The sequence below is a fragment of the Mytilus galloprovincialis genome, chromosome 13 (genome assembly GCF_965363235.1).
Source record: "Mytilus galloprovincialis chromosome 13, xbMytGall1.hap1.1, whole genome shotgun sequence".
NCBI lineage: Eukaryota > Metazoa > Mollusca > Bivalvia > Mytilida > Mytilidae > Mytilus > Mytilus galloprovincialis.
The window spans coordinates 2,446,760-2,458,106 of record NC_134850.1 but is presented as its reverse complement, the minus strand read 5'-3'; the positions used below and the strand labels follow the sequence as shown (position 1 = coordinate 2,458,106).

General features: G+C 33.1%; 1 protein-coding gene across 1 annotated transcript; it reads right to left on the bottom strand.

The window, feature by feature from the left end:
- Window positions 1-333: 333 nt before the first annotated feature.
- Window positions 334-10,100, bottom strand: LOC143057034 (uncharacterized). The gene is made up of 7 exons (XM_076230259.1): window positions 9,989-10,100; window positions 7,283-7,459; window positions 5,995-6,138; window positions 4,460-4,563; window positions 2,774-2,898; window positions 1,679-1,902; window positions 334-519 (listed from the first exon to the last, which is right to left on the bottom strand). The coding sequence occupies exons 1-6, from the start codon at window positions 10,041-10,043 to the stop codon at window positions 1,899-1,901; spliced, it is 609 nt and encodes a 202-aa protein (XP_076086374.1). The 5' UTR covers window positions 10,044-10,100; the 3' UTR covers window positions 334-519; window positions 1,679-1,898.
- Window positions 10,101-11,347: the final 1,247 nt, after the last annotated feature.

Here is an 11,347-nt window from a genome sequence, read left to right as displayed (position 1 = left end):
AAACTTGCGGCAAACGTTTGCGGCAAACTTACGGCAAACGTTTGCGGCAAACTTGGGGCAACCATTTTACCATGCAAATAAAGTTTGCGGCAAGCTTGCAGCAAACATTATTATGCAAATTAGATTTTCTGGAAAGTTTGCAGTAAGCTTGCTGTGTATCATAACCATTAGATATTCTGCTAACAAATGTCAAATATCTAATTTCTTGAAATCTGTAATTATAGCTGAAAAACAGAATATACCACAGTTTCTACATATTTGTTAATATGAAGACAATGAAGACTCTTTCACTTTCAATTTCTAATTCAGTTGGTAATTTATATGTATAATCAACACAAGACAGAAAGCATTTGGAGAAACTGCAAATTTATTCATCATAAATTGTTTATTCAGTCTGGTTCTCTGGTTGTGCCTCTGGTGCCCTCTTGTATTTAACAGCTCTCGTCATTGTTGCTATTTTAGCATTCAGGGCAAAAATGACATCTTTACTGTCCATGGACAATTTGGAGAGTGCATATGCTGAAAAGAAGAAAAAACATGTATCAGTTTAATTGAGTTCTGGAGCTGGCATGCATGTCAGAATCTGCTAAATATCCTTTGTTAATTTAGGTTTCATTGTCATTTTTCTTAGTTTATTTTATACCTATTCTGACATTGGACTCGATCAGACTTCTATAAAACTTTTATTGTGCATAATGATATCTCGATTACTAAACATATTCAACCCTGCTGTATTTTTGCACCTGTCCCAAGTCAGGAGCCTCTGGCCTTTGTTAGTCTTGTATTTTTTTTTTAAATTTTACTTATCTGTATGTTTTACAGGTATAAAATATAAGTATTACATATTTTTTCACTGAAGTCTGAACTAGTACATTTTTTCTTCAGGGGCCAGCTGAATTCTGCCTCCAGGTGCTGATTATTCTTGCAGTGCTTGGGACCCATTTGGGAACCAGTTTTTTTTTTAACCTTTGGAAGGATTGTTATTTTTTTTTATATGTTCTCCATCTCCATTCTTAATAATATTATATTTATCTCTTTTAGACAAAAGACATGTCTTGTATAATTACATGCACTTGTTAATTTTCAAAAGCAACCAAAACACCAAAAGAATTAGTGCTAGCGCACTTTAAAAATTTAATGATATTATCATACAAGATAAGTGGTTCCATGAAAAAGTAAAAGATATTCAAAAGCAACCATAACGAAAAAGAATTAGTACTAGCCCACTTTGAAAATTTAATGATATTATCATACAAGATAAAAGTGGTTCAATAAAGAGGTAAAAAATAACATACAGGCAATTATATATAGATCAATTCTACCTCTATTCCCTAGATTCAGAATTATTTTGTTTCTAAAAAGTATGTTTTATTATTTATGACCTTAAAACGCTTTTAAACAAGTAATCTGATAGTATGCATGGCAACATTGTCCCTTACCGATTAAAATTTCATTTAATTGGAGCAAAAATGCTATTCTTGATCTTTAACCTGTCATTGTGTAAACTATAGAACAAATATCAAATGAATATCGTCAAGCATGATGAAACAAGAATGTGTTCATAGTACATGGATGCCCCATCCGCACTATCATTTTCTATGTTCAATGGAGAGTGAAAATGGGGGAAAATACTGCTCACTGGATGTCAAGCAAACGTTCAAATTATAATTTTAAATACCTTTCAATGCCTGTCCTAAGGGTGTTTCGGATAACTGGCCACCTGTCATGCCAACAACTTCGTGTGGTTGGAAAAACCCATTGACCATTAATTTAAAACAACAGGATTTTGTTTTCCCCTTGAAGCCCCCCCTGTGTTGCCGTCAGCCACCTGACAGGAACATATATTGGATGCCCTTCTGAGAGGGGAACATAGCCCTCTGGCATTGTTTCTGTATCCATTATCTGCAAAAAAAATTAATAACAATTAGTTCTTCAAATTGTACTACATTTAAAATATTAAATACTACCAGTACATTTAGTATAAAGATATATTTTGATTGCAAATCTTAGTTATGGTCAGCTGCATTTTTATAGCCCAGTGTATAAATGATATATATGTTTTTAGCACTGATAATTTTATACGCACTAACTTCCAATTCAATTTGGATTAGAACTGACATTTATTTTTTTTTGGATTCCAATGGAACACGAACTTTTTCCCCCTAGATTTTCTTTTTCTCTAAAGCACATGATACTGCCCTCCTAAATGAATCCAATCCATTATTGTTTTTTAAGTACTCTGAAGAGTTGTGGTATCATTCCACCCTTACAGTGAAGGTTATATATATATAAGGTGGTTGTAAATGAATTACTGGTGTTGCATTATCCAGTTTATATACATGTGAATGTTACTTTTACTACAGTTTAGAAATATATCATTTAATATTAGCATACAGTACTATAAATATATCATTCAATATTAGCATTCAGTACTTTAAACTTGGAAGATTTTTTGGTAACAAAAATAAATGTGAATTACTACATATGAGACAACTGTTCACAAGAGACAAATTGACACAGAAATTAACATTTTTAGATCACCCTACGGCTTTCAACAATGAGCATAGACCATACCGCATAATCAGCTATACAAGTTGGCTTTGCATCATATATTTGTAATACAAAATTATACAAATAAATTCAATTTGACATCAGAAGTATTAATTTTTCACATATTTATTATATATGATTTGAAAACAAACCAAATATGAAAAGCTGATAGATAGTCCCATCCCCCACCACCTAAAAATATAAATTTGAAACTTTTTCTTACATAGTCGCACTTGTTAATGCGAATTCCTCGCCTCGGAACATAATGTCCCTCATTACTGTTGAGGGCCATTTTAGCAAGATCAGCTTGGCCTGGTAGCTGAATGGTGTTGTTTTCTTTACCTTTTTCTGTAATAAATACATGAGAATGTATAATAAAAGTTTAATAATATTAAAATAAATGTTTTTCAAAACAATTTTAAACCAATAGACTGATTTTTTCTTAATTAATATCTACAAACATACATTAATCTGAAAAACTAAGCTTTTCCTCAATCAAAAAAAAAAATATATTATAGAAATAATTGAAATACAATTCCTAGATGACGAGGGAAAATAAGGTCAGTTGGGTAAGTACATGTGGAGTAGTGACTTTTTTTGTCAATCATAGTTATATAAGATGTTGAATAGATTTTATAATGAGTGACAATTGCATATTTGTGGGTAACTTGTCAGAATTATTAACACTATATTGACTATTTAGATAAAATTTTTAGACTCAAGTTATAAAATCTTTTTTGTAATGATATAAGAGAATAAAATAAAAAAGGAAAATCATAATTAATTAACATCATCACACAAGAAAAAAAACTTCCTTTTACTATATGTAAGACACCATAAAAATCAATAAACATGTACCTAGCTCAGATTGGAGTTTTGAAGACTCATTTTCCCAATATTGTGCATCTCTAGTTAACTGTGAGCAGTACTCTTTAAGACTATCTAATTGAGCGTCTTTTAGAATACATTCTCCACATTCGGTGGCCAAAGCACTTAGAAGGCTAGAACTGTTTGGTGTTGAGCTTGAAGGCCTAGGTATACTGGTGCAAGGTCTGCCCAAGGGTGAGGATGTATCTAGGTTAAAAACCGTGCTGGGATCTGAACACATGGGGTTAAATGAATTAACAGGAGAAATTAAATTTGGTGCCTGTGGAGGGATAGTTTCTAATATGCTTGAGTTAATTGCACTTGAGTATCTAGTTGAAGGAAAAGGGCTGCACATACTTGACATAGGATTGACATGGGAAACTGACATGTTATTTAAAGATGAGGAATTTGACACATTAAATGGCACCTGTGAATTCATGCTGACTGTCATACTACTGTTAATGTGACTTGGATTACATACTGTGTAAGGCACAGGTGTACATGGGGGTGGAACAACCGGACAAGAGAACATTGAGGTATGATTAATAGGAGATATGGGCATGCTACTCACATTGCTGCGTGCTTGTGGAATAGGACTTACAGAGGGCATGGTCATGCTTCCTACAGTGCTGCATGCTGGTGGAACAAAGGGCATGGTCTTACTACCTACAGTGCTGCATGCTGGTAAAACAGTGGGCATGGGAATGCTACCTACAGTGCTGCATGCTGGTGAAAGAGAGGGCATGGTCATGCTACCTACAGTGCTGCCTGCTGGTGAAAGAGAGGGCATGGTCATGCTACCTACGATGCTGCATGCTGGTGAAACAACAGAGGACATGGGCATGCTACTAAAGGTATGATTAGTCACCACTCTCTCAGATAAACCCTGTACAGCAACATTAGTCACATCTACCAAAGTTTGATTACTTAAGGCAGTAAGAGCTTCTGAAACTTTGATAGATGTGATAAATTGAGGCAATATTTGACATGATGAATCTGAAAAAGTGGTTGTGTTCTTATTTACTATATTAGTTGTACCTACATTTGTAACACCATGCATCATGCTTTCCTTAAACAGCTCCTCCGCATTCATTATGGCTGTTTCTCTCTGACTTTTTTCAGCAGCTTTCTTTATTTCATTTTGCTCTGTAAAAAAAAGAGTTATTTTTTTCTTTTATTCAGCTAATAATTAAAACCAATATATACAAAAAGAATTAAATTTGACAGGCACAATAACTTAAAACTGAAACAGTAAATTAATTTATATCACAGCTACATGTATATGGAGTGAAGAATAGGCAGACAAATTAAAATTCTATTAGAGCAAAGAAAACCTAAGCATTTAAGAAATGAAGATAAGATTGACATTTTCACTTTTTTAAGTAAAAAAATCTGAATGTCTATATATATAGCTAAGGGACATAACTAAGTCAATTTTGTTTTACCTATACAAGTTAATAAAATTCGCTTGCATAAGTATCCTACACATTTACTTATATAAGTATACTAAATTATTATTTTCACTTCTTCAAGTAATTAAAAATTACTTGTACAGGTAGTACCCCTGACTGATATATATATGTTAATAAACAGATGAAAATAAAGAAACAACATTTTGAATTTGGCTTTTAATAAATAATATTGTGATTAAAACTTCCAACTGTTAATTATCATATTGCATCAATCATTGCGTAAATGATAATTTCTTTAATAGTTTGTCTTTTTATAAATTCAATGAAATAATTGTGTCCATCATTGTCCATGGACCAACCTTAGCAAAACCTACTCACCTTATTTATTCTATTTAAAGCCCCCCTTCTAATTAACGCCCCCTACCGAAAATCATGTGTTCAGAACTTTTGACTTCTAATAAACGCCCCCATTTTGTAGTTAAAAAAATAAAATTGAAACTTAACCATTACAATATTGCAAAGACATCGACCCGGTTACTCAGAAACATGAAACGAAAAAGCAATAATGCCCATGTTTTAATCCACTCCGATAATCCAACACAGTGTGTACAAGTTCCAAAAATAGATCTGTCAGTTTCACAGTACGCTGTTGAAATTATGTTCCATTGATGTGCACGCTTGTTCATTCGAAAATTTTAACAAATTATTTGATGAGGTCTCATTACCCATAAACGCTATTTATAGATTATGGAGACAATAAGAAACACGTGTATGTTACTATAGTCTGTTTCAACAAAATTTAGGTAAAGGTCAATGAAGTAAGGTACGAAATTCGTTTCTCTAATTGACACCCCCTTTCGGAAATTGTCTTCGCCCCCAGGGCGTTTATTAGAATAAATACGGTATATTATTTGCTATAGGATGTTTTACTTCTTGTCCGTATCAAGTTTCTATAATTATTTTCCATGCATTGCTTATTATTACATGTCTATACACCATATCCTTTTTTGGTGAGCCTTGCATTTTAAATTTGAAAATTTAATAACTGTCTCGAGTGGATAAATATCAGTGGATACATACTTGATGATGTGGTAGAATCAAATAAATATAGTTTTGAGCTGCATTATATCAAGCAGATAAATAACAGAGCATAATACACAATTACCCTTTTTCTTCTTTGCCAAGCTCTTGTTTGTACATGCATTGTTGGCTTCATTCTGAACAGATTTCCTTTTTGGCGTGCTTTTTTTCTTTGATTCAGTTTTTTTCTTATTTTCAAGAAGGAACTTCTGACACTTTTCCTTAGCATCTACAAATATATAAAAAGTAATGCAAAAATAACTATGTATAAGTGATAAAACTGCGCTCTTGACACAACAGTATAGTTAATTTTTTTCACATTTACCTTAAGACTCGAATAAAATGGCTTAAGGTTGCATGGTCAGGTATGAACAATAAATCTGGTAAACAGGTATAATCAATAGTTTGCAGTTCTTGTTTTTGGTTGAACTTTAAGACTTTCAGTGCCTATATATTATATGTTATTCAGGTCTCAGACAGGGTATATACTGTGACATTCCCGGCTTAAAGTTTATATAAGCCCTAAGCCGGGAATGTCACAGTATATACCCTTTCTGAGACCTGAATTACACATATATTACGGATTACCCCTGACTTAATGTTATTTTCCAGTGCAGGTATTTGTTCACAACACATATTTAAAAACCCAACCTGATATGTTCGGCATACGTGAAGGATTTTCTAATTTGCTGTGAACAGAATTTTATCGTGTATGCAATAATTTATAATAACACTTTTAACATTAAATTTAAGTATTAAAAGTGTAAATTGCGTGATTTTGTATCAAAAATGTATTATTTACTGAAGCACATCATTATTTTCCCTCTGTGAGCCTCGGACAGTCTGATAGCTTTTGACTACGTCACATAGTAACCGGTGTTATGATGACGTTTTTGAGGTTCCAATTGGGGATATAAACGTCGTATATACCCCAGCAGTTTCCTGAATATATACTGACATCTCTGTGTTGTTATCCAATCACAAACCTCGACACATTTGTAATCCGTTATATATATACATGTATCAGCACTGAAAATTTTTACTGAAACTACAAAAAAAAACATGCACCCAGCCGAAAACAAACTCACATAATTTAATTGTAAACTAATGATAATTAGGAAAAGTAAGATCCATATATATAATAATAATTTAAATCATATGTTTTGTTAAATCTTCTGTTAATTTTAAAGTCTTTTAATGAATTCTAAATAAATATAATTTTTTATTATTGGATAAACTAGGAATTTGTTTACAAAAAGGCCTTTTATATATAGCTTTTATAACTTTTTATACACTTTGACCATGGTGACTTTGATACTTCACTTTTCATCTACTCATTTATATTTATTGTCTTGAAAATACTAAAAACCTACCAGCTTCAAAGATAATCTTTCCTTTGTAGGTATTTCCATCTGTCCACATAGCTGTACATGTATCATTTAGATGAAAATGTTTTTCATTCCCCGTCACTCCTTCATCATCTTCCAAGTCATCCCCTGAAACCGGGTCGCTCAGTTCACCATCGTCAATAAATTCAACAATGTACCAGTCTGAAAAAAATATTCTTCAATGTTTATGTGCAATTAAATTGTTAATTCTAATATGACGTGCTTCTTTCGCTTTGTAAACAACAATGGTGAAAATTCTCGATATACATATATCTATACTTAGCGCAGACTCTGAGATGTATACATAATAATGGATACAAACACAGCATACCCCCCCCCCCCCCTCGCTTCAGTATTTGAATGAAATTATTTGTCCTATTAGAATCGAAATCGAAAAATATCTATATATTTGATTTGATGAAAAATTTAAAAGGTAAAAATTTATAAAGAAATATTTTCAAAACCACTTACATTGTCCATTTAGTGCATGTGCTTTTTTTTTAGACCTGGTGTACCTTTCGTGGGAACAATTTGGTTGATTATATAGGGAATCATTGAAGCATGACTGGAGCCCCCCCCCCCCCCTTTTAGGTCAGTCAGCGAGCCCCCCCTTAGGAAAAGTTCTGGATCCGCCACTGGTTAACCCATGTATGTGTATATACTTGTACAGTCTGACATTAGTATAGTACAAGGCGAAGCAGGCATTATAATTGAGCTAGCATAATATAAAATTGAGAATGGAAATGGGGAATGTGCCAAAGAGACAACAACCCGACCATAGAAAAAAACAACAGCAGAAGGTCACCAACAGGTCTTCAATGTAGCGAGAAATTCCCGCACCCGGAGGCGTCCTTCAGCTGGGCCCTAAACAAATATAAACTAGTTCAGTGATAATGAACGCCATACTAATTTCCAAATTGTACACAAGAAACTAAAATTAAAATAATACAAGACTAACAAAGGCCAGAGGCTCCTGACTTGGGACAGGTGCAAAAATGTATATATACAATGTATATATATATATTATATGACTTTGTGAAAATATGTACAAAGGTTCCATAACAATTTATAAGTAAAACTGTGCATGCTAACTGATGATACATGTACCCCCGCTGAAATATTTTGTAAACAGGAATTAAGTTGAGTGATGAATCTGAAAACGCATCACAGTACAGTATATCATATCTGACTTTTATAAACCCTGTCAGAAACCATGCAAATTTCAGAAATCCTTGTACATTAATTGTGCGTAGACCCTTATACAGCTGCATGTTTCTTTTATAATATATTTTATTTTGCTACAGTACCATATTCCCATATATAGAAATTGATTGAGGTTTACATATAAACACTATAAAGATCACTCAGCTGCATGAAAACAATATTAATGTACATGTATACATTAATTTGTAGGATCCTTTACTATAGATAATTTAGCTGATCTGTAACAATAACATCTTCATGCCTTATATATCATGTACTATAGTACGCCGCTAGATTAAAACTGACGTGGAAAGGTAACACATGGCCAGCGAAAGCTCTTTTTATGAGAGCCCAGGTGGTCGTGTGGTCTAGCGGGACGGCTGCAGTGCAGGCGATTTGGTGTCACGATATCACAGTAGCATGGGTTCCAATCCCGGCGAGGGAAGAACCAAAAATTTGCAAAGGCAAATTTACAGATCTAACATAGTTGGGTTGATGTTTAGACGAGTTGTATATTTATGTATATATATACATGATATATGTAACACTTAGAAACGTGTCCTTCCACCCAAATGTGTCTATATCGACGTCACTGAAGCAAAACATGTCTAGTTGTAAAACAGCGCCAAAGCTTGTCATTTGTATACCCCAAAATGGCCCAAATTTTAAATGTGTCAATTTTTTTTTATTGGAATTACAATGTATCATTCATGTCAACATCATAAATATGTGAAAATAAGGGGAGAATGTCCTATAGCTACTCTCAGTGCGTTAATTACTGTAGTTTTATAAACTAATGCTAATAAATGACCACTTCATCACAGAATTGCTAATTTGTGGTAAACGTTATTGATTTGAGACATGCATGCATGTATTAACGCTAAAAAACATGAGACGTTCTAGCATATAATACTGGACATGCACTTTCATGCGAATAACAGTTATCTGACACGTTTGGGGAATATTGAATATTACGGACACGTTTGAGTAGTGTTACACATAATACATGTATATATATTATAATCAATTGGGTCAAGGACTGCTGCCATGCAATCTAGCTGCAGATCGAGGACTGCATGCCAGTGTACATGTATCTTATATTTATTTATTTCATTGCAATCCTTCGCAATTTATTCCAATTTCTATATAAAGCATATATTTCGAGTAATTTAGAGCTGGTAAACTCAGCTGTATGATAAATATATCTGCATGATTATGGAATATATATACATTAATTTTCAGCATTTTTTTTCCTATAATATATTTTTCAAGAAAAATAATTCATGCAACATGCAGTGCCAGTGGCATATGATATAATATAATCTTGATTAATGCATGTATGCAGTGGCGGATCCAGCTGTTTGAAAAGGGGGGTCCCAACCAAGGACAAAGGGGGTTCCAACTGTATGTCCCCATTCAAAAGCATTGGTCGTCCAAAAAAAGGGGGGTACTTTGGTACTTTATATATAAATCATATAAATATCTTACGTAATTCTTCTTCAAGGAAACGCCCTGGTAGTTTTACTCTTCTTTTTGTTGACATCTTGGTGTATAATTTATAAATGGTACAATTAATAAAAAGGTTATCCAATCTTCTGAAGTGTTGTCTTACGATCGATCTTTCAAATCAAAATAATTGCGCTGTGGAGATCTGCATTTGATTGGTCAAAACTAAATAAATGTTAAAACACGGAATTCTATGCAATACGAACGTACATAATAAATTACGTAAAATCATTTGTAATGAATCTATATTCCATTATGGCTTAAGAAATAAGAAAAAAACATAATTTTTGAAACGATATATAGCGCTTTTAACCCTGACTAGTCATATGTATATTTCGTTCGTTTTTTAAAATAAATAAAATGTATCCACTTCCGGTTGAAGAAAAAACTGCGAAAATACCAGACAATAACAATATCAAAAATACACACTCAATTAAGACTAAGCATGGAAGATTTTGACATTATTGACATAAATACTGGTATGAAAAAGGTTATGGTTACATGAATGAATTAAAAACTATAAAATACATACAGACTCGAAGGCAAAAAAAACCATTTTTTTTTCACCAATTTCGCCAGACTCCGTGGGATCCATATTTCTTAACATATTTGGAACAAACCCTATAGGCTCTACATGGAGTTTATACTTGTATAGAGAGGGACAAACCTTTTAATTTATGCATACACATATACAAATAGACATTATAGCCAATATAACTAGAAAATGCCATTTTGACATATATTATTTTTGCTTTAAATTTAATCCAGTCTAAAGAAAAATATCCCTCTATAAAGGTATTAACAACTATAGGTAACAGTACAGTCTTCAACAATAAGCAAAGCCCATATCGCATAGTCAAGCTATTAAAGGCCCCGCAATGACAATGTAAAACAATTCAAACAAAAAAACTAACGGCTTTTTAAATAAAAAATGAAGGAAAAAAAATGTTGAACACATAAACTAACGTCAACCACTGAATTACAGACTCCTGACTTGGGACAGGCACATACTTACATAATGTGGCACATTACACCATGTTCGTATACATGTTATACGCTGTGGTTTGGCTGAGGAGATTTGAGATGGAAACCAAAAATACATACTATTTTTATTTCACCTTATATTATATAAATAACACATAGCTGAGAGGGTGATGGAGCAGATTGGTACTCTGAGAAAACATTGTCAACCGCGGCAAAGCCAAAGTTGACAATGCCTTTTCGAGGAGTACCAATCTGCTCTATCACCATCTCAATCAGCTGTGTGTAACTTTTTTGGATACGAGCGTCACTGATGAGTCTTTTGTAGACGAAACGCGCGTCTGGCGTATATACTAAATT